The following is a 23,190-nucleotide window of genomic DNA, read 5'->3' as shown; positions in this document are numbered from 1 at the left end:
TTTTGTCTCTGATTGGCAGCGAGCCCTGACCATTCAGATGCGCAGGTTGCTTGCAACGGACCAATCCAGAGGCAAGCGTAAAGTGGGCTTGGCCGTATGAAGTTGATAACACGCTCCCAGGCCTGTAGGATCGTAGCAATGCCACCTGGGATTTGTAGTTTGTAGCAGAAGGGTAATTCCTTTACGATTGCAGTGATTGCAAATGTAGATCATGGATGATCAAAGCTCTCCAGAAACGGGGCTCGTTATCGTTTGAAAAGTTATAAGAAGAACTGTTTTTTTTTTTTAAAGCTAAAAGAACCATCTTTATTTTAAAGACGCAGAACACTTTTCAACAACGCTTTTAATATTCAGCCTCATGCATAAAGAAATTGGCGAGAAGCGGCACTGCTGCGGTTCTAAGAGAAGTACGCGAGTGTTGCGGGGTAAAGAAGCGGGGGTATGCAACTCAAACCCAGATTCCCTCCTGCTGCATTCACTGCTGTAGTTGCTGGGAATCGCGAACAACACCCAGCCCTCCCCACAGTTTCTACTGCAGAGAGATCCACGACTGTATGGCAGGGGGTTACAAGTCTGTTCAGGAGGAGCGAGGTGTGGGGAGCTCTCACTGCACCTGCTACCTCAATACTGCTGCCCATCGTCTTCACAGTGTTTGGAGGCTCTTTGGTAGCTGGTTGTTGTAGTGTGTGTGTGTGTGAATTTCAACAGAAGAAACAGAATGCGCTTTGCCGGCTCCCCTTCAACCCAAGGCCTGGAATATTGCTGTGTTAAAAAAAAAAAAAAAAAAACAAACAAACAAAAAAACCCTTAAACAGGTTGATTCTGTTCTGCAGTTCCTTGTCCTCATTTAGGGCAGGACCCCCATAACTCAAGCAGCATTGCAGCAGCAGTGCACTGAGAATTCGGTCCTGCAAAACATTCTCCACCTGCGTGCTGCACAAACATGAGGGCAAGCAGGGGAGGGTTGGAAGGAAAGGAATGGCTCTGGCCTTATCTCCCCACCGCTACTCTTCTGCTCCTCTGGCCAAAGCAAGCAGTTTTTCCCTGTCATCCTCTCTAGAGGAGTGCCGTGCTTTTTTTTTGTTTCCCTCACAGCAGTTTTTAAATTGTTTAATGTGAAGCAGCATTAACCCCCCCCCCCCCGCAGAGAGCGCTGTTGTTTTGCTTGGCTGGTAGAACAAAAACACCTAAGCCTCTGTCAGATGCCCATTCATAAACAGGAGTATGAATAACCATGCTGCCATTGGAACGCAAAGGAAGAGTCCATCCCATGAATGAGAAATAAGATTTATATTGTAGCACACAGCATAGACTGCATATCCGGGCCATCTGCCAGCTACACTGTTATTTTTCTTATAAGGCCACTCTGAAAATAGATGCTGTACCTTGTGTTTTGAGCCGTCAGGACCTACGCCATCAGTTCTCACCCAATTTTTTCTCCCCAGGTTTTTACTTGTGAAGTTTATTAATAGTCCAAGAGGCTAAATGCAGAGCAGTTGTGATGGGGAGGTTTAGCGCATCAGAGGTGCCCTCTTACCTGAATGACTGACAGTTTCAACTCAACCATATTTTGTAAAAAAAAACAAAAAAACAAATCCAGTGTAAAATTTGAAGTTCACCTCTTCCATTTTTTGAGTTATTATGAAACTTGACAAAGCAGTTTAATGCAAAATACAAATTTTCTCTTTGCCTCCCCATTCTTTGTGGTCCAGGAGATTTAGCTGTTTAAATTTATCACTCAAGTAAATTTAATGTCTTAATGGAAATATATCATCTCATTTTCCTCTCGGTAAGGCTGACAAATGATTAACTGAATTCATGAATATTGACACTATAGCAGTTGTTCCTGGTTCTGTATCTAATACATATAGCACTTCTCTGTGCTCCATGTTTTAGCCAAAATATTTTTTTGACTTCTGGTGCCCTCTAGTGGCAATAGCCAAGTTAGCACCTCAACAGTTCATGCAGCAGAGACTCGGACACTCGGTATTAGTGTACACTGCATGCAAAATGCCAAACGTTTCTCTATGCACACTTCACTTACTAAAGCATTGCCTGGCCTATTTGTATTTTTAGTGTAAGGTGTCAACTTTTGTAACAATACTTAAATAACTGAAGAAAGAAAAAAACCCACAAAAACAGTGGCTTGCTTTCTCATTTTATTCAATCAAACCTAGCAATTTATACAAGTCAGATAATACATGAAGATCGAAAACCCTACCAGTGGAGCTGTTCAAAAGAATATTTTGACTTCTGTTTCCATGGTACAGCCTGGTAAAATGAACTTCAAAACAGAGAAGTTCTTATTGCTTAATTGGGGTGTTACAGATCCCTTAAGACTGTGAAGCCATCTTTTATTTAATCCATGCGGCAGTGACTCGAGTTGCAAAGGCTGCCTGCACAAATGCATGCCAGAACTGCAGCATTCTTAATGTCGTATTTGTTGATTACAGACTTGCAATTCAGCTGGAAGTGTAGACAAAAAAAAAAAAAAAAAAAGACATTAAATCTCTTGCTATAAGAGAACACATCTGTGCAAGACCAACTGCTCAGTGAAGTCACCACAGATCAGACTGACCATTACGAACTGCTGGCTTGTTCAATCAATTAAGTTTAAGCAAAATCTAGGCACAAACAAAGATACTTAGGGTTCTCTTTTACAGCTCCATTAAAAAAAAAAACAAAAAAAAAAAAACACAAAAAACACAAACTTTTTAAAAATAACTTGAATTTTTTTATTTTTATTTATTTTTTTTTACATAAAATATTTCCTTTATAATTCCTTCTTGAGTACAATTTCTTAACCTGTACATCTGTTACAAGCAAATATATGTTTTTACTTTGAAAACAAGACATCCTATCGGCAACAAAAAAACTAAATGCAAGCATTCGCTTTTCAATTAAATGCAACAATATATAATCTCTTGAATTTTACTGGTGGCCAAATCTATAAAAAGATATTCTCCAAGTCTTATACCTTGGTTTTAATATTTGACACTTTTGAGTTTGATCTGAAAAGCAGATACTACACCTTTAATAACTCCAAAATAATTAAAATAAAAAAGGTAACGATGCAAGCACTGAACAGAAAAGCCTGTGCAATAATCATGGCAACTTCTTTATTCAAGGCAAAAAAACCAGACTTGTTTTAAGAGAATTTTCCCACAAACACTCCTACACACTGTCAGATGCACACACACACACACACTCATTTCAGTGTACAAGAGGTCTTGTTTGGAGAGGGAAAAAAAAAATGCTCAACAAGTCTGCATATTTTGAAAAAAAAAAAAAAAAAAAAAAAAGAATTCTGCCCACAAAAAAGCATGCAAGTTCCTTCCACAAACTTTACAAAATAACCCACTTTTTCTTTCAATGCATTCTTCAAATTGATGATCTGAACGATTTGTATTGGCAGCATGAGATCTGTGTGGACATGCATGTGCTCCTCCTTTACCTTTCATCAGACTCGACCACAGAAGCCTCTCTGTATGTAACATTAAATACCATATCCACGTATGGTACATGCATTGAGATTTTATGAGAGGCACAGATACGGAGCAGCTGCTTGTAATAATGCTTCTCAATTACTGTCCACTGCAGTGTCAGGAAAGGGATCCCACCCTTCACATTAAATAAAAAAAAAAAAATGATCACCACCAGCAGAGTAACTGTTAGTGTGCTGCTTGGTAGCCAAAGTTTTAAAAAAAAATATATATATTTCTAAGCCTGCATGCAAACAGAGATTTCAATAATTCCCTCAACACATTGGCTAGATTTGGGGAGCACTCGGCAAACTTGCCTCCCTCAGTGTCGTCTCATTTTCACTTTCCTGGCTGCGTTTGCATTGTCGTCTGTGTCATCGTAACTGTCTGAAGCCTCGTGGGACCTCCTCCAGTAATTGTCTGAACTGGAACCACTCTTTCTCCTACGTTCTGGTAAAATGACAGAGCGTCTGTTTTCTTCTTTGTCCATTTCCAATACTCGAGGCCTGCAAAGCAACAAAGAACTTAATTGGGGCTTCTGTGTTACATCATTCTTCCAGGAAATCTTGGCAGAAGCAAACAGTTATAGCCTGGCACAGCAAAGGGTACTCCTTTAGGCCTATCCTACCTATGAGCAGCATCAGGGTCTGCCTTACGATGCGATCGCTTTGGTTTCAATATCCAGGGTCTTTCTGGGGTGGCAGCAGGAGGATCTGTAGCACTTAATGCCTTGGTTTCCAATCGTGGGGCATCAGACCTTGTTCTAAAAAAGGAATAAGAAACAAACAATTTGATTGAATTACCTCCCTAGACATGCATCATCAATACTCCATTTCAATCAATCACAAACACTGTCATGGACAGCCCATGTCCAAAGTAAACAACACTGAGGTGATGCTTTGACACAACCTAAAACGTTACAACAGCGAGTCAAATCTTAAAATCAAGCTCATGTTTACAATGAATATACCATTAAAAAGCTAGTGTCAGATTCTGCAAAGGTGACGTGTAAGGGTTGCAGCAGTAGTATACAATATATTTAATTTAATTGAAATATAATGCATGTGAAATACAACAGACAGACATCTGCAGCATTAACTATGCAGAATATTCAATTTCTACAACCTCTTGGTTAGTTATTGTTTTCCATACTCACTTAAAAGCCAACCTGTAAACTGTATTAAATGATTCAGGGTGGGAGAAGAAAATATGGCTGTAACACCCAGTACAAGCATTTGGCCTCGATGGGTGCCCCAGCAGAGCTTTTAGGACTACAGTATTCTATAGCTAAATAACATATAAAATCAGCTTTTAAAAGAAGAAAATAGAAGAACCCGAGGCACACATTTAGCACCTCGCACAGAATGGCTAATACTTACTTTCTGAGTATGATGACAGCTCTTCTTTCCTTTATATCCTGTGGTCGAATACAGTGGGTAATTTCATCTGCAGCGTAACCACTGTGTAGAGAGAGAAAAAACACACACACACCACTGTAAAACTGGCAGCCTTGGGAATAACACTGTAGCGAGAGAGATGTCTATCGGTGAAACACACCACCACCCAAACCGAGCAAGTCTGGAATGGGAGTAACACCTTGTACAGTTATCTGTACACACACAGCAGGATGATACAATAAAAATAACTCAGGTGTTCCTTTAGCACTTTAAGATATAGTAATTGCTTAATATATGTTCTTCTGTTTTTGTAACTCACATCAGCATGAATCTTTTTAATGATTTTTTTTTTTTTTTTTTGTAACTGGTGCTTCTTATGTGAAGGACCATGATAAAGAAGCACAGTTCAAGCTCCTACAGGCTTTATGATGATGTTAAATCTTATATACTGTATCCTGATTGCCACGGGCTCAGGTTAAAGGTTAAGATCCTTGTACAGCCTAGAGTAGCTTGAATGAAAGTTTTGTCTGTTAACCAGTACAGTGCTGTACAATTTAAGCTCAGTAAGTATTACACTGTATCTCCTTGGTAATTACACCTCTACTGATCTTCATAATCCATATAGCTGCATCATTACTTTGGCTCAATTTACACAAGGGATTTCACTCTTATGCCTACAATTAGTGCCTTTTGAGGAAGCTGCCATGTATCAACACACAGTGTAAATACCCACTCTCAAGCAGCAATTCTGCATCAGTTAAAACTGGAAACTGGAACGAAGTGAAAACAAGCACTGAACTTCACTACTTTATTTAAAAGAGTTATTTATGTTTTAACAGAGTTTGGGTACAAAACTGTACTATTAAAAAAAATAATAATAAATTCCTCACACATTGAATGCACCATGTAGTTGTCCCTTAAATTAATGTCATCCAAGAAGCAACAGACCAAGGATATCTCCAGCTAGAAACGAAGTGTTGATCCTAATTAAATCAATATAATCTTATGATATTACCAAAATGATCAGCTTATTGCATTATATTTCATATCAGAGACATTCACTGCATGGTCTACTTTTATAATTAGGTAATACAAGAATGAACACTTGGTTTATATATCATTGAGTTTGAGCCATCACCTCTATTTGTTCAACAACAACAAAAAAAAAAAGTTTGTAAATATTCAAATTAGTAAATATTCAGAAACACTAGATCTAAAAACTTTTCCCGGGTGCAAAATTAATGAAAATATGTGTTCAGCATCTCACTGAAACAAAGAGGTGGTGCTGGAAAAGATGATTAAATCGCTGCAAAAGTTTACATGAAAAGAGTTGACTCACTGGAATTTTTTCTACAGAGCTGTACTGTTTTGTTGAATTCCATTAACATAAATCTGCCTTGGTATGCAAGTTATCGGAATGCAGATTTATGGAGTGGCAAAAAATTTACACCCACAATGTATGCATAACTACCAATATAGAGGTGCCTTTCAAAATGACAGGTCTGTTCGGATCATTCTTACTTGGCTTCTAAAACTGACACATTGACAAGAGTTAGAAACCAGATCACAACAGTGCGTTCTTTCTAACAGAACTGTGGCTTGTCTTGGTAAGTACCTGAAAAGTCTGGAGATAAGCCTGTTTTTTTTTTTTTTTTTTTTTTTTTTAATTGCGGTTAACTAAGATCACATTAAAATGGTTACGACAGAGTGATGCTAGTTCGGACCAACTAATAATAAACTAGTAATGGAAACACTGATCTCTTCTGGTGGATGTTTATCAAACATTACTTACAACTTGTTGATAACTGCCCATACCTGACAAGTTAGATTTGAGGAAAACAAGGAAATGGATCCTTCGGGTCAAGCACAGCAGTACAAGGTAAGGTCATCGTTAACAGTCTCACTCACCTCAGCACAGTGACGCTCCCTCGCCTGACTGGAAGGAAAAGCACCGGCTCGGACACTCGGATGGGCTTGAACTGAAACTTGCATCCGAAGCACAGCGCAGAGTCGCTGAAGAATGACACCGACACGATGGGCCTCTCAAAGATGTGAATGGGGTCCACGTGTGAAACGATGCAGCCTCCTGGTTGGTAATCGTTTATAACAGCGCTGTTGACGAAACCTTCAGGGATGACCCGGCTTTCCACCAGCTTCTTTATAACCTGTTCATGAACCCAGTCTGGGATGTCATCGACTTCTCCCTTGGAGTATAACCGCTCCTGCCCCGGGCCTCGCTTTTCTAACTTCGAGCCGTAAGTGTAGCCCTCCCCAAAGAAATACTTGTTTCGCAGGGGTGCCCGGTCCACCGTGTGCTCCCGGTACAGGCCCTTCTCGGCTGCAGATACAACCTCGTCGATCTTCGCTTCGATGTGGGCGCAGTCCACCGAACTGAAGATGTTCACTTGCCTGATCCCATCTTGAACTTTCTGGGCCTCCACTTCTCTCTGCTCTTCGTAGTCGCTGTAGTCCTCCTCGGAGTCGCGGTACTTACGCTTGCGTCCATTGCTGTAGTCCGACACCTTGGGTTTGTAATCGTCTCTGTGCGGTGTCGTAGACTTCAGTTTCTCTCTCAGGTCGGTGTAACCACTCGCTGCCATTTTTATAATATAGTATTACCGGGCGTGCTTAACACATTACATGTTCCCATATTTCAGATTTTTATAGAGCTTATCGGTACTTGGCGTGACACTTGTCTGTTTGGGACAGGAAAGTCGTCTAGTACTTATTGTACAGCCGCCAAATAATATTTTACTGTCCTTTATTATGCAACATGAACGTTGTTGCTGTGCGGCTCCTCCCTTCGGTACAGTCTAATAAGTTACAGGAAAGGAACAGACAACTAATTACTGCACTAGCCGAAGAATTGCACGCATGAAAACCTCACAGCTGAAACGGGAACGGCAGGACCAAAACACGAGTACTGGTGCATTTGTATAGCTTACCAAAACCACGCTGGGTTTGTAAATCTGAGGAACAGGGAGACAAACTGATCTCCAATAACCGCACACAGAGAAATCTATAACTTACCAGCCACACAGAAAGTATTTTTTTCATTGTAATATCTGCCCTACGTGTTGTTTTTCGAAAGCACAAGTTACAAAAACAAGAACACCTGCCAGAGGCGCATGCTCCCCATTCCGCGCTAGTCCGTTTTACGCGTTTTGCCCACCCATAGCAACCGCTAAAACTATCGGTTCGTACAGATAAATATAACGAATTCCACACAATCTATATCAGAGAGACTGCCTTTTTTCCCACTGGTTGCATGTTATCTCTATTCTTTTAGCTGTTTTAAAACTCCGCCGCCTTTCCTCAGACACCAATGCCTCCTGAACTCTCAGAGTCGAGTCCCCACAGCATCCTCTACAAGACTCGACCAAACCCCTCCGTCACGATCCCGCCCACTTAGCTTAACACGATTGGTCTAAACGCGCTAGCGTACCCGCACGGAGAAGCGCTGAAGCAAATTGACTGGCTAAAGTGCATGCCCCTCAAATGTATGCAAATATTTGTAGTCCGTGTGATTGAGAGCCCAAGTCACGGGGCCTTCTGTGCGGTGAAGCTATCTGAATCGGTGCCTGCTTATCTTAAAAGGGTCTGCGTTTAATATCTTTATACACACACGAAGGTGTTCATAATATCATGATTTTTTTTTATCTCTTTACATTTTAAATGATAAAACTACAAACCAAATAGAAGTATTGATAGGCCACCTCTGTTTTTTTTTTGGTTTTTTTTTTGCTGGGGAAGTACGTGACTGAAATAGCGTTCCCAGGCAACACACACTTTGCAGAAGCCGCACGAAACCCAACCGCAACGATAGTAGGGATACTGACAGGATGCTCAACATGCAGTCCTGTTAAAACATGGTTTACACGCAGTGTTACGCAGGGCAGTGGTCAGTGCCACGTCATGGAACAATTAGCGTCTGAATAAAGTAAATCAAATCGTATTAAAACTATGTGCTAAACATGACGACGGAATACAGCACTTGGTTTGAACATCGTTTACATCATAGGTGTTAAGAGACCCAGTTGTATCTTTAAATCATACGATGCTATTTATTTAGCCTATTATTTTAGTGTTATTTTGCTAGTGCCTGAGGTAGTGGACTAGGTGTGTATATATATCGTATATATATATATATATATATATATATATATATATATATATATATATATATATATATATATGCCATCCATAATATCTACAGCGATATCTTCATATAGTCATGCCATCCATAATTCTACAGCGATGCTCTTCACGGAAATCATGCATTGACGGCACGTGAAGCTGTGCCTATTTCACTGCATTGCAAAGCAAGCAGTCACATTGCAATTTCGAGACACACATTTAACCTAAACCATAAAACAATATACAGTACTGTGCAAATCTATCGGGACATCTCAGGATTATTCATTTATATCCTATGCCTACCTGCATGAAAACCTCTGGGTGTGAGAATTTAAGTTTCTGTTTCGTAACCCGTGATATAGAAACAATAGCAGTCATGTGAAAATGTTAGACTATTTTTTACTATCAAAAAAGTCTCCTGTATTTTACCATGTGTGGCTCTGTGTTCCCTTTCTCTTACTATTTTAAATTAATTGCCTGTGTGCCCTAATAAAGCCATGAATTAAATTAGACAATCACTCATTTGCCTATTTTGACAAAAGACTTTCAGCAACACTGGTTTGATTTGATGTGTACAACAAATCAAAACTACAGAAGCAATGGGGTGCTCTAACGCATGTGCACACTACTGGATATTTCATGTATTTATTTTTAATTTACAGTTTAGAAAAAAAAGAAACCATCACACTATTAACCTATACTTGCTGGCCCTGTGAGGCCAACCTTAACATCCAGGAGGATTTACTGTGAAACTCATTGGGCCCTACAGGAGATGGGGGGGATGGGGGGATGGGATGGGGAGTTGATTTAGTGAGCAGATCAGCTGCTTGTTTATTTGTTCCCCCACACTGGATTCAGATATAGACTTAGCTGAGTCATGTTGTTTGGCACCAGCAACCGTCTCGTCTGTAACAGCTCACTGCTGTCTGGGTATGATTATACCCTGACCCGAATATTACATGCATGGGCTAAATAAGGACTAGGTCACAAAGTGAAAGATATTAAAAACATGAGTTAGTTACATGAATCAGGTATTCAAAATAATTTTGCAACCTAGTTCTTATTTTGCCCCTTTTGAAAAGTGTCTGTAATTACTGTGTATTTACATAGTAGTTACTATTTAAATACATGTGTACTTATACATAATTGCAATATTATTATGCATAGTTACAATCTACTTAATGTGTAAATCTTTTTGCATGATATAACCATAACCCTAACCCTAACTCTATTCTTAACTCTAACTCTAAACCTAACCCTTTTCTGATACAATTGTGTGCTATATATATATATATATATATATATCTATATATATATATATATATATATATATATATATATATGGACATGTGATTCTTGATTCTTCTATATAGACGGGGGAGATATACTGCTCCCCTCGTGGCTGCATTTAGAATAAATCTCCTTTCGTTTATTTCTGAACTAAAATCTCCACGTAAAATTTTAGTACTTTGAAACAAATACAAATTATAAGTAAAAAAAAAAAGAAAAAGTCTTCACAGATTATATTATAAAATAAAATATTTTATGTTTTTTATAATTTTAAAAAAATAATATGGTATATAAAAAAGAAATTTTTAGTTTTAAACATATTTTTAAAATCACGTTTACAACATTTTAAAAAAACATTGTTTAAGTTCAAATGTTTCTTTAGAAGTGTGAAATTTTTTTTATGGTACCTAGATGACATATATACGTACCATGGATCTACTTTTATTGCACTTTTGTTTTTGAAAATATATGACTTGGTAAACTCAAAGGGAAGAATGATAGCTATAGATAGATAAACAGGGATAGCAATAAGACTCCTGTTGCATAGCACTTTCACCCATTCCAGGTTTTACTACATGCTTCATTAGCCACAGCGTCTACACAGGTAACAAGTTTATGTGGGTCTTATTAAACTCATAGTAAAACCAGGAATGGATCAGACTTTAATGCAGTGGGAGTCTTATTTCCATTTCTGGATAAATAAAACCAACAAGTAACATAATATTTATTAAAACCAGCAGCTGATTAAGGCATTGATAAAAATGATGTTATGGTATTTTACAATTTTTTGCAAAACAAAGTAAAAGACAGATCAAGGTTCTATGAAGGGACATGCATGCTTGGTTTAGAATATTTTTGGAGTGCATTAAACATTGGGGGGGGGACGACTAAGGACTATTACATAACTGCAAATACACACATGCAAAACAAATCTCACAGAGTTGAGGGTAGGGGCTCAATTACTGTTTTTATTTAAAGAAGAGGTAGATAGAAATGAGTTGGGGGGTTGCCTCCTCTAACACTCTTGTATAAAAGATTCAAAGCATACAGCATCTACTGGTTTTGTTTTTGTGGGGCTGCAGACCAGTATCGGCCCTGTTGACTGTGCAGTTGGTTTGCGTCGTGATTGTGTCTGGTTAGAGCAGAGTGATTTCACTAGGTGGGAGAGTCAGTCTCTTCTCACGGGCAGACAGGAGGTTATCCATGTGCATGGCAATGACACGACACAGCTCCAACCCCTGGAACACAAACAAGAAAGGATTAGCGCCCCTGTCAGTCATCTTAGCTATCAGAGTCTTGTAACGACACAACCCTGCAACATAGTTTCAGTGTCTCACAGAGGAAACGCTGTACAAAAATAACACTGGAGCCTATTATGATTTGCAGTTATATATGAACTATAACCCTGACTTGAGACAGAGCTTCTAATGAATAAAATACATTAGTAATGTAGAAATATATTGAGCCTATCTGATTAGGATTGAGCACAAAGCTGGGAGCAGTGGACTGTTGATCATATAAATGTGTCAAACAATGTTTATTACTGTTGCAAATTTGATTTACACTTTAAAATATATTTGGCTTACCAAAACATTGCTCATGGCACTGGAATTTTAAAAACAAAGCTGTCATCCATTATGTGAATCCTGTTCTAATAACATTTTAATAAACTCCAGATATATATTTTTTTTAATTCCAATTCCAATTGATCTAAAAAAGCGATGGACCTAAAAGTTGAAAAAAACCTCCAACAAGGTATTTGAGTGTATTTTTGTCAGTAAAAGTTATGTACAAACCTGAGGCTATTGATTGATTGATTGATAAACAGTGGCTGCATTGAGAGCCGTCACTTTTTTTTATTATTCAGTGACGATAACTGAAGTTGGTGCGGCTAACGACATTAGCAGCTCTCTAATGAATCAACACTGTAATCAATCTGCTGGCTGTGTGTCACCCAGACCCAGCACAGTACCAAGCATCCCTGCCCTGGAGTATCAGCCAGCCTTTATACACAGCAAAGCATTTTAATTTTACTGTTGAAATGTTTCGTAGAACATGCACAGACAGCGATGGTAATTAGACTGTCATTGCATAGCTTGTTACTCATACACTGCGGCTAATCAAGCTCGTAGTAAAACCTGGAATAGATGAAGCTGCTATGCAACATAGCAGTGGAATCTTAATTCTGTCCCTGATAGACCTAATAGTGCAAAAGACTCGTCAATTCAAAAACGAATTAAACAATTCAAGAAACTCTGCCAGAACTGCTTGTTACTACAACTAAGTTATTTTGTGCTGGTTTCACGCCATGTGAAACGATGCCTTTGGCTTTGTACTGTACGTGCTTCAAATGGACATATCGCTCCTCCTATTCCGCACCCCGCTTTACCTGTTCGAGTTGCAGCTGGGTGATGCGCTGTGACATCAGGTCTCCCAGCATGATCTCCACGTAGGGGACGCTGGAGCCAGCTGTTGGCCTCTGGGTTCGGGTGGACTGCACTTCCTTCAGAGGAAACTTCACCGTCAGCTCCTGGAACGTGAATTGTGCCACGTGTCAACAGCAGGGCAGAACATGCAACACAGGCGCATGCAACACAGGCCTGCTTTGTAGTTAAAAGTACAAAGCTACAAGGTGCAACAGAGGGTTTTCTTGGGTCACTTACATGGGTCTCCTTGTTGAGGAAGTTGAGTCCGTTCTGGTTTATGGCCAGGACACAGGGAGAGACGATGGAGCTGTTACTGCTGCTCTGGATGTAGAAGAAGGAGGACCCAAACATTGGGAATGCACTCACCAGGCCTGCGATTAATAAGAACACATCAGCACCAGGCACAGTAACACACACGCACACACACACTTATAGTAGCACTACAAGAAACTATGTCATAGTAGGATCTAAAGCCCTGGGAACATTTTAAAAAAGACTGGATTGTGTTCTTTTAAATTAGACCCCCTCCCACCCACCCCCAGTAGGGGAGACTGGTGTGCTAACAATGGGTGACTCTTGATGGGTCGATTGGCCTTTTCTCGGACCTACATTTTTTAAAAACTTAAAATGCTTTTGAGGAATTGAGAAAGTTTCTACTTATATTTTTAAAGGCCAGATCCAGTAGTACAAGCATTTAAAGTGCTCCTGTATCCTCCCTGCTCTTACTGTACCTAAGAACTGTGCCCGGGCCTGGTGAGGACTGAGTGCCTGGACCTGCTGCATGTGTTGGGTCACCATGTTCAGCCATAGCTGCGGACGCTGCTGCCCAGAAAACTGGGGCGGGATGTACTCCTGAACCTCCCGGCTGTGCGAACAGGAGAAACAAAATTCACAGTCTACCTCGCTTCCACTGATGAAATATGCAGTTAAAGACGGAATTATACCATTCAGTGCATGCAACATTGAATTAGACATAGGTGACGCTAAGCTGCATCCTCTGAAAGTCATCCCAGCCCTGATTCGTAATAGACGCTCGTGTTAAATCTGGATTGGAAGTGGTCTGTGATTTTGACGCCTGTCTCAAGGCTATGTCGGGGAGGCTGCCCTCTGCACCTACATGGTGGGGAGGTAGATGCTGTCCTTGGCGCGGTGTTGCAGAGCTGCCAGCTTGGATATCTGCTGCAGCTGCGGCTCGCTCACCTTCCCCTGGGGGAGCACAGTGAGAAGAGCCTTCAGGTAATCTGGGAGGACCTGCCCAAGACAATGCACACAGGGGTGAGATAAACTGCAGCACCTACCACACCCAGGGCCAATTACAATTACAGCAGAACAGTTGCTGAAATGACGATTACAAAACTGTTTTGTTCAATTAAAATTACAGTTCCAACCAAGCAATAATTATAACAAACAGGGTCCCCAAAAGTGGTTGAACAATAATCGTACGACAAATAAATGCACAACTGAACTGTAATCAATCTATTATTATGGAATGATTGTGATTACTATTACACACGTGTGCCAAAGTGCAACCACAGTTACAGTGACATCATTCATTAGAACACTCATTCATGTTGTTGCGATGTGAATGACTGGCAGGTCAGTCCTTCTACACCCCTTGCTTGAATGCAAAGAAAACCTAGCAACATTAAAATAGAGCTGTTCCACACAAGCACAGAGCAGTGAATCACTCGCACCTGATTGTAGTGCATGGTGACATAAAGCTCATTGTCAAACTTCAGGGGCTGGGACCAGATCACTCTCCTGAACCAGAAACTGTAGTTGCCGTCTATCTGCTCCGCCTCTGTGGCTATGTCCAGGATGTATTCTTTCTTGTTCAAGGGACGGACATTCTGGCCTGCAGAAAGAACACAGTGTCAGTAAGGCGAGGAGTCTATATTTAAAATATATTTTCTGCCAGACAGTGGTCCATTAGAACACAATTCTCCCAGTTCCATGAACAGAGGAAACAACCAAAAAAAAAAAAAAAGTGCAACATTTTATTTATAAAACTGTAATACCCTCTGTATTTGATATAAACATTGTCTAGCCCCAGTGGCCTAATGGATAAGGCACTGGCCTCCTAAGCCAGGGATTGTGGGTTCGAGTCCCATCTGGGGTGAAAGTTTTAATATATGTTTGAAATTGATAAAAAAAAATATATATACACACTTTTAAAATGTATATTTTCCCTTTTTTATTTTTTGTACCTATGTATTCCCTTTTCAGTACAAGTTTATTACTTGATACTATAAACATGATACTATAGAGAACAAGAGCAACCTCTATTGACAGCTAGTAATATTACCGCACCTTTAAAAAAAAAAAATACAAAAAATACTGCACATTTCAGAAAAAATAGCAGGCAGCTCTGTAACTTTATTTCACTGAAACCATCGTACAAGGAGGTCTGTCAGTTATTGGTATCAGCCATTCCCTCAATGTGGCGCAAAAACCAAGCAACACTCTCGAATTCCTGGTGAAACTGACCAGGTTCTGTTCCCGAACCTCTCCCTGGTTTAAATTCACACCTCATAGGGGACAGATTTGAAAAAGTACATTTACTTAATCTGAAATCAGCACATGAATTCACTGAATTCACCCAAGCAAACCACAGGACAACCCTATATCACCAAACTTAATGACCTGAGCAATAACATGATCTCGATGACAGTGTGGAAAAGACAGAACATTACAGGCCTGGTCTCATCTACTCTCCTATGAGAACGTATTCCCTTGCCTGAGCAAAGGCACAGGAATTCCATTATCTCTGCTTGCAATTACACTCGTCACGCACCTCTGTTCGTAACCACGAAGATGGCATACTCATCCAGGGCCTCAGGTCTGTGCAGGGCCATTTCATAGCACAGCTCCTCTATGACATCAAGGGCAACCTGGGACAACAAGCACCCTTATTAAAAGGCATAGGACTCATTAATTACACCCAGGGTGGTTTTTAAACACTACCAGCCTGTCCTGTGCATTGGGATTGCCTTTTTAAACCACTGATGCCTGCCTCCATTGCTATGCACAGACTGGAGTCCTGTGGACGCAGGACTCTGCAGATTTATGATATGTTATTAGTGTTGCTCCAAACAGACAGCAAAGTCAGACTAATCTGAAAGATCAGGGGGTTAAGATGACTATTCTAAACTTAACCTTACTGCAGGAAAGCTGCCAGAGCAAGCATGACCTTAAGGGGTGCTGAGTTTTCATCAAGACAGAAACCCTAAAAACGTCCACAGGGCTGGTATTGCTGTGCATTATTCGGTTCATATCAGTCCAAATAAACTGTTCCCTGAGTGCAGCATGTTGCGCTGTGTTCTTTTACTTACAGAGCAAGTTTTGATTTTGAGGTGTCTCTCGATTCCTCCTGGCAGTAGAAACAGCTGCCGCTTTGAGCTCCTACCAGCCTGGAGAAGACAGGAATAATAAAATCACACAGGCATTTCGGCAAAGCGCAGCACTGAACTCGAGGAATCTGTACGGCCAGACAGTTTTGGTAAACAATTAATATAAAAAATATCAAATGCTTTCTTTTGGAACCTTTATAAATGTTTGCTGCATTAAACCATCGTAAAATATATATATATATCACTGCGCAATAAAGCACAGTAAAAGCATGAACACAGGCACAGTAAATACCTGGGACCCAATGCTAAAACACATGGCTCTAATTAATCCTTTTGCACTGACCACCATCGCCTTGAGTTCCATCCCGCTGGGGAATTCAACACGTCCCCCGAACTGGAAAGTCTTTCTCAGGTTCTGTTCGCAAGCCTTAGCGATCCCTAGGGGTGGAAACAGAAAGCCAGTGTTTGTTGTCTGTCCTCATAAACCTCAAAGAGCTTGCTTTCTAAATGAATCTTTATAGGCACAGCATCTATCCATTGACGTAGATCACAGAGTTCAAGTCACCAGAGCAGTATAGTGATTATACAGTGATTTCCAGCCTGAATGAAGAAGCTGGGAGTCTCCAGTGTAAATGTTGACTGTACCTTGGAAGTGGAGCCCTGGACTCCTGCAGATGTTCTGTAGGAATCGTAAGAGGAAGGGTTTAAGGACCTCAGAGCACCTGTAGTACGCTGTGAGTATGTACAGGACCCTCCACCCTCTCTGGCAGCTGTCCCTGGGGGTGTGCAGTAAAATGCATTGAAAATCATTGGAAAGAAAATGCATTGATAATCATAGGAAAGAAAATGTGCTGGTAATGTTAAACCAGTTTGCTGGAGGTGACTAAGGCGCTAGGGTTAAAATGATAACTGTTAAAATTTTAAATATGGTCTGATCTCATCCTTACAGCGTAACAAAGTAGTTAATTCAATGTTTAGCTTAATTCATGAACCTTATTAGTGATTTACTTGACTCCCACACCAGCATGAAAACAGCACTGAAGCCAATGAAAAGGTACATTCCAGATAAAAATGCCCCTGATTGCTACGTGAATGGCAACGAGAGGCAGGATCCCTTACGGTTTGGAGCTGGTGTTGCCTGTGACCTGTTTGATGATCTGGCAGTATGTCTCATCCTTCATGACTGCATGCTCTCCACAGTGCTGCACAAACAGAAAGTCAAATAGCTCACACAGGTGCACTGAGACACCAGGATGGGATCATTAAAGTAATCTTGAATGGGGGATGGATGCAAGGAGATGCTAAGTACTCTCATTCTTATCCATGCAAAGCAGGGGATTTAAAAGGTAAAATCAGATAATTAACTGCTTCAGGGACTGGATAGAAGTTTCATTGGTTCATTTAAAAGTTTAGAACAGGGTTGGAACAAAGACCTGCAGTGGAAGAGCCAACTTTGGACACTCCTGCTGTGAAGCGTTATTGAATAAACCTGTCTAGTGTCTGAATGGGTTATCAACAGCTTGGAGTTCCGTGCATTCAAGATGTGCATTCAACAGAATCAGCCTGGTTTTCTCATGCAATACTGTACATGCAGAATGTCAGATTCGAGATGAATACCTTTAAAATGATGCCGATGACATCCCGCTCAGTCTGTCCCTTCAGAGGGTAATCTCCCATGAACTTCATGATTGCTGCAACGCAAAGATGAAGAGAATGGTCATCAAAGGAAACATAGATCTGGAGTGTTCCAGACTGTGCGACCCATCCTCAACTACAGTACAGTATGAGATTCACATACCGAGGAAAACGTCTGCTGCAACTTTATTCATGTTGTCATCACTGAACTCAATCAGGGACTCCTGGATTGGAGACTGTTTAGAGAGAAAGACACTTCATTTCATCACAGTATCCAACATCTATTTGGGTAACAACGTAACAAATTGATAAACATATAACATTGAAACCAGTCAGAATCCCAACATCTACATATAAGCATTTAGACATTAATTCATACACATACACACAACAGCATAAATACATATGCCTACATACATACACACAGCCATACATACATAAATAGAAGTTGCTACCTTGGTATACTTCACCATATCAGCAGGATCTCGTAAATCTTTCCCTTTCTTTGATTTCTGCTTATAAGATTCACTGCAATGAGTAAGGGAGATGTGTTATGCATTCATGCTGTACGGAAATGGAAAGAGCAGATCTCACAGAATCCACTCGTTTGTTCTGCTACCGACCTCTTTTTCCTCTGGGCTTCCCTGAAGTATTTCTTGGCAAACTCTACCATGGTGTATTGGCTGTCCTGCAGGATCGCTTCGTCCAGCTCCACGCCAGGGTAGTCCCCCAGAGTCTCTATGTACTGGCTGACTGCCGGAGAATCCTGGGAAGAGATAGCAACAGACCAGGGCATCAGCACCAGGCACTGCACACACACACACACACACACACAGCAGCACTGCAGAGGTAAAGCTAGTGAGGGGTGGAGTGCATTTTTACCTTTAAGAGCAGTGTTGTGGAAGTTAATGTTTCTAGTAAGCGTTCCTTGTAAGTGGTTACTCCACAAACACTTTCTTAAAGGCAACCGTCACTAGTTAAATCTTTAGTGCCCCACCATCGTGTTCACTTTTGAATTACAAAACCCCTTCTAATTCGAACATGCTTGCAAAGATTTAGAGTTCTGTACACTTTGCCAGAGCCACACTTGTTTCTCAGTCACAGTACCATGATAAAGTTTGCTAATCGTATAATTCCCTTATAAAAGTTTACCACTGTATTTTTGCACTTTTTCCATACTTTTCTCACAGTTTACTCTGGTTTGCCAAGTTTATTAATATACTTTACCATACCTTGCTATTCTTTATAGTGCTTAAATACATGTATGCTTTATTACACTTGCTGTGCTTTTGGTATGGTAAACTTGTATTATATTCTTCCATGGTTTGGCCACTCTATTAGATGTGTTCAATGGCTGGTTTGTTTGCATCCCCTCAAAGTGTTTTAGGTGCAAGGGCACACATTTCTTGTTGTGTGTCCCAGCTCAGGTCCGACGTGATTGGTGTAGGAGGAGCCCATACCTCAGTGGTTTGGTCCAGTTCGTGAGCTGCAGCTGTGGACACCACAGCCACCGCCACTGCGGCCGACGCTGCCACCTTGCCCTGCTTGTTCTTGGGCTCCTCCTTCCTGTCCACTGGCAGGTTGATGAAGTTGGGCGCTGCCACGGGCTGAACGTACTCCGCTGGGAATATCCCCGCCCGACCGTGGATCGCCCCAAACTTCCAGCCTTCGAGGCAGAAAATACATTTTAGAAAAAGGAAAATCCAAAAACTTGAGGAAGAATGACAGCGCAGTTTGAATAAAACACACCTTCATGCAACAATTCAAGGAACCCCAATGAGATTTCGAGGAGAAAGTGTCAGAACCGTAAGTGTAATGAAGAGTTCAACAGCTGAATGGGTTACTGAACAGAGATGGTGCAGTTAGAATAGTCACACTAGAGCAGGAGTCGACCCTGGACCTGGTGAGCCCCTATCCTGCAGGTTTTATAGGTGTCTTTACATCATCAGTGGCTAAAGATCTGGAACACCTGTTGGTTGAAACGAAAACCAGAAGCTCCAATAGCTCTTCAGGACCAGGGTTGAAGACACCTGCAATAGACACTTCACACACTGCAAACAGCTGAAAGCAAACACGATGCTACCAGAGCACACAGACCCACCAAAGTCAGATGTGCCCCTCTTCAGTTCCTCCAGATACATCACCTTCTTCCTGACAATGCAACCATAGCAGTGGCCTGTCAAACAGCCACACCGCGGTGCGTCAGTTAAACACTTGAAAGGTACGGTTTAATGCACAAAACCAGACAACGCTTATCTCCCGATCTTTACATAACCAACACAAAAAGAGTCCTAGATGTTACAAGTGTGTCTTGTTTCTTTTCGATGCTGGATTGTGTTTAAACACATGGTTGTGCACAGTAATTACTATTTCAGCACTCAATCTCCAGGTGGCATCATGTGTTCTGTACAAAACTCCATCCATTCTAAGAAGTGATTATTCTAGCTGGTGCTCTCACCTGTCTCAAGGCCATCCATTGGCTGTAAACGGATGATGTCACCTTTATGGAAGCTGAGCAGAGTCCTGTCGTCTGTGACATAATTTCTGACGGCGACCACATAGTCCGAGTCCTGGGGAAAAAATAAATAAAAAAAAATCAAACATATTAAATTTGATTCATTTCAGCCATAGATAATAAATCAGTAATGATCTACTGTAGATGTCCAATCACAGACCTGGAAGAGCCCCCCCCTGATCTAGATGAACAAGTCCTACCTTCTTAAGCTCAGTGATGAAGTGGTCGATCATGTTCTTGACATGCGGGGCTCTGGATGAGAATAGAATGAGCTTCTCGTTGGTCAGGTTGAACTCCAGCATGTTCTTCGAGGGGATGGTCACAAACATGATGTCAGTGTAGCTGGGGAAATAAAGACAGCAACGTAAAAAAAAAACATGCACACAGCAGCCGTGTGGCTGGAAACAGAGCTGGACATTGCACCTGGGGCAGTCGGCTATTGGTTTTAAAGAAAACGTATGGGAAGGGGGAGTCTTTGCCTTCATCTGATTTCCTTTGTCTTCTAAAGGGGGGCAGATCTGAAACAATGCTGCTTCATTCCCTTGTAACGAAATGACATGCAGAAGGGCATTTACAGAGTATCCAGCCAACCATGCAACCAGCCAGCCAGCCATCCAACCAGTCAGCCATCCAACCAGTCAGCCATCCAACCAGCCAGCCAGCCAGCCAGCCAGCCCCACTGCCCCACTGCCCTACCTGTAGGCTCGGAGGACCCTGAAATGCTCTGCGATGGTTCCGCTACTCTTCATCACCTTCAGCAGCTTAATGCCCTGATGGGACACAGCCAGGATCTGCACCCCTGTGCCAACACTGCCCTGAAGACACCAGGACGAAATGGGAAGAATGAACAATGAGGGATGATTAATGAATAATCCAGTCTTAGCAGATGTTAGATAAACAGAAGACACTTCATTGAAAACACCTGCCTGATACCTCATCACTGGAGGCTGGAAGTAAGATCTCTACACAGAAAAAGAACAACAAACTACTTCCCCATGGCGGAGAATACAAATAAAGCAGAGAGAAAAATGCCTCTGTAACTTCAAACACTTCATATAGGGTGAACAATAAAGAAGGCAAACAAATGGTTCAGCAAATGCCTTCATCAGAAATCATCCAAATAAAGCCAGCAATCTCACAGCGGCAGGGAAGAGGCGTGAAAAGTAGACATCCCAGGTGTCTCTGGCCGCAGTGACCACTCTCTTCTTGACGCTCTCCTCTCTGATCACAGAGTTCAGATCCACCTTGTTTTCAGCTGTAAAAACAAGAGGAGACGCATTAACACTGGGGCTGTGTCTTCGTGTGCCGTGCACCCTCCACAACAAGAAGTACAGTGGGAGTCTGAATCAAGACCTGGATTTGATTGAAAGGACAGGCACATGAAACAGCGCTGCTCTGCCTAGACTGTAGTTATAGTTTCCAGTGCATTAGCATCCAAGTTCTGCGATCAGATAGGATTACTGAAACGGATTTCAATGTGGAATTACATGTTGCACCTAATTTTAATACATGCAGAGTACATGCTGTGTAAAGTGTAAAGGAGTATTTTATGGAGCAGAGGATTTACCTAACAAAGCCCTCATTTTCAACCGTTCCTCTTTGGTTATCCTGATGCAGGACTCTGAGAATGCATCGCTCACAACCTGGAAAGACAATAAGCAGCAGTACGATGGCCAGGATTTTATAGAGGTGCCATATACATTATTTGAACTAAACAGCAAACTGTTGGTGAGCTTACCTGTTTGAAGATGAGATCCAGCACTAAAGGGTTGTTAAAGCTGTCTTTAGGATAGAAAACCTGGGAAAAAAATGGTTGTGATTATTACCTGTATTTCATAACGTTTTGCATTCTAAAAAAGTCGCTTGACACTTTCCCAGAACTGTAAATGATGCTATATGACAAACATTGGAATGCAATTCCCGAATGGGGAGCAATCTAAGGGTAAAAGCATGAGAACCAACACTTGACTTTTCTTCGACCTTCACACTGCGGTTAGATTGCGATTGGTGTTGAATCAACCTGGAAGGGAACGTGACACTTTTCAGTTGACCTGCAGTTGCTACACTAAGGATCAGTAAACTTCTCTTGCGCTGTATGTCTGTCCTGAACCAGCGCAGAACAGTGATTTAGTCTCGGGGTACTGTACCTCCTTCCTGATGTAGATCTTCCAGGGCACGTTGTTATAGGTGTAGTACTCCTCACTGCTCTTCCTGTGTAACTGGGTTTGAATCTTCTCATCTTCCACCGGAAGCTGCCTGGAGACAGCTGTCAGGGACAGACACACAAACCCACAGGGATCTTTTACATTCACATCACGGTTATGAGTTGAGGTCTGGCCCTCTGGCTAAATTAACCATGATGTAATTCTTATGGGCTTTGAAGACAAGAAGATAACAAGCCCTTACAAGCATGCTAGGCCTGTCAGTGATGTATATGAAGATTATTACTGTCACCCAGTGAGAAGGATCCTGTGGCTGTTTTGCTCACCTGCCATGGCGGAGGAGCTCTGTGCAGACCCTGCTGGCATTACTTTCTTTAGCTTGGTACTGGTGACAGGTTTCAACTTGGCAACCGTTTCCTGGGATTCCTTGTCTGTGGCAGCAGAGGGGCGGGTGGCAGGGCTGGTGGTAGGGCTGGTTGCAGGGTGAGTGGCAGGGCTGGCGGCAGGGTGAGCTGCAGGGTGAGCAGCAGGGCGAGCGGCAGGGTGGGTAGCAGGAGCAGCAGCAGGGGCCATCTTCTGGTAATTAATGAGGGAGAGCTGATAAGGGGTGCATGGGTTCCACCATTTTCAATACATACTGGGTGCGTTAAGTAACTTTAAGAGAAGTAAATAAGAGAAATAAGAGAATTTTTCCACTCTCTCAGATCACAGATGAAAGCTGCTCAAGGGAACTGTGCATGCCGTTGAGTGGGTTCTTTCACTGAGCTGCACTGAGCTTAATGCAAACACTGATACA

At 41.5% G+C, this 23,190-nt stretch overlaps 2 protein-coding genes and 1 non-coding gene across 3 annotated transcripts in view; 1 reads left to right on the top strand and 2 right to left on the bottom strand.

The window, feature by feature from the left end:
* Positions 1-2,146: 2,146 nt before the first annotated feature.
* Positions 2,147-8,287, bottom strand: alkbh5 (alkB homolog 5, RNA demethylase). Its single transcript, XM_041231042.1, has 5 exons — positions 6,788-8,287; positions 4,862-4,942; positions 4,111-4,245; positions 3,800-3,988; positions 2,147-2,466 (listed from the first exon to the last, which is right to left on the bottom strand). The coding sequence occupies exons 1-4, from the start codon at positions 7,477-7,479 to the stop codon at positions 3,805-3,807; spliced, it is 1,092 nt and encodes a 363-aa protein (XP_041086976.1). The 5' UTR covers positions 7,480-8,287; the 3' UTR covers positions 2,147-2,466; positions 3,800-3,804.
* Positions 8,288-11,018: 2,731 nt separating this feature from the next.
* The window catches only part of myo15aa (myosin XVAa), a 33,282-nt gene continuing 21,110 nt past the window's right edge, over positions 11,019-23,190 (bottom strand). The window contains exons 40-64 of the mRNA XM_041230360.1: positions 22,721-22,970; positions 22,380-22,498; positions 21,971-22,030; positions 21,800-21,875; positions 21,372-21,487; positions 20,929-21,047; positions 20,433-20,574; positions 20,176-20,287; positions 19,819-19,893; positions 19,178-19,383; positions 18,341-18,483; positions 18,173-18,245; positions 17,881-17,953; positions 17,700-17,773; positions 17,202-17,284; positions 16,728-16,858; positions 16,426-16,520; positions 16,065-16,142; positions 15,527-15,623; positions 14,427-14,587; positions 13,850-13,983; positions 13,464-13,597; positions 12,970-13,103; positions 12,696-12,836; positions 11,019-11,544 (exon numbers count right to left, since the gene is read on the bottom strand). Coding sequence (XP_041086294.1) covers positions 11,443-11,544; positions 12,696-12,836; positions 12,970-13,103; positions 13,464-13,597; positions 13,850-13,983; positions 14,427-14,587; positions 15,527-15,623; positions 16,065-16,142; positions 16,426-16,520; positions 16,728-16,858; positions 17,202-17,284; positions 17,700-17,773; positions 17,881-17,953; positions 18,173-18,245; positions 18,341-18,483; positions 19,178-19,383; positions 19,819-19,893; positions 20,176-20,287; positions 20,433-20,574; positions 20,929-21,047; positions 21,372-21,487; positions 21,800-21,875; positions 21,971-22,030; positions 22,380-22,498; positions 22,721-22,970 — 2,928 coding nt within the window. The 3' untranslated portion in view covers positions 11,019-11,442. The remainder of the gene's footprint in view (positions 11,545-12,695; positions 12,837-12,969; positions 13,104-13,463; positions 13,598-13,849; positions 13,984-14,426; positions 14,588-15,526; positions 15,624-16,064; positions 16,143-16,425; positions 16,521-16,727; positions 16,859-17,201; positions 17,285-17,699; positions 17,774-17,880; positions 17,954-18,172; positions 18,246-18,340; positions 18,484-19,177; positions 19,384-19,818; positions 19,894-20,175; positions 20,288-20,432; positions 20,575-20,928; positions 21,048-21,371; positions 21,488-21,799; positions 21,876-21,970; positions 22,031-22,379; positions 22,499-22,720; positions 22,971-23,190) is intronic.
* trnar-ccu lies at positions 14,779-14,851 on the top strand. The gene has a single exon. It is a non-coding gene; the product is annotated as a tRNA-Arg (tRNA).

The sequence above is a fragment of the Polyodon spathula genome, chromosome 27 (genome assembly GCF_017654505.1).
Source record: "Polyodon spathula isolate WHYD16114869_AA chromosome 27, ASM1765450v1, whole genome shotgun sequence".
Classification (NCBI taxonomy): Eukaryota; Metazoa; Chordata; class Actinopteri; order Acipenseriformes; family Polyodontidae; genus Polyodon; species Polyodon spathula.
The sequence above is the reverse complement of the archived record's forward strand: the minus strand, read 5'-3'. Positions and strand labels throughout refer to the sequence as shown.

Coding starts and splice junctions, on each gene's coding strand:
- alkbh5 (XM_041231042.1), bottom strand. CDS start 7,479: ATGGCAGCGAGTGGTTACACCGACCTGAGAGAGAAACTGAAGTCTACG. Junction 4,246..4,861: donor GCTGTCATCATACTCAGAAA/GTAAGTATTAGC, acceptor TTCCTTTTTTAG/AACAAGGTCTGATGCCCCAC. Junction 3,989..4,110: donor GACCCTGATGCTGCTCATAG/GTAGGATAGGCC, acceptor GTTGCTTTGCAG/GCCTCGAGTATTGGAAATGG.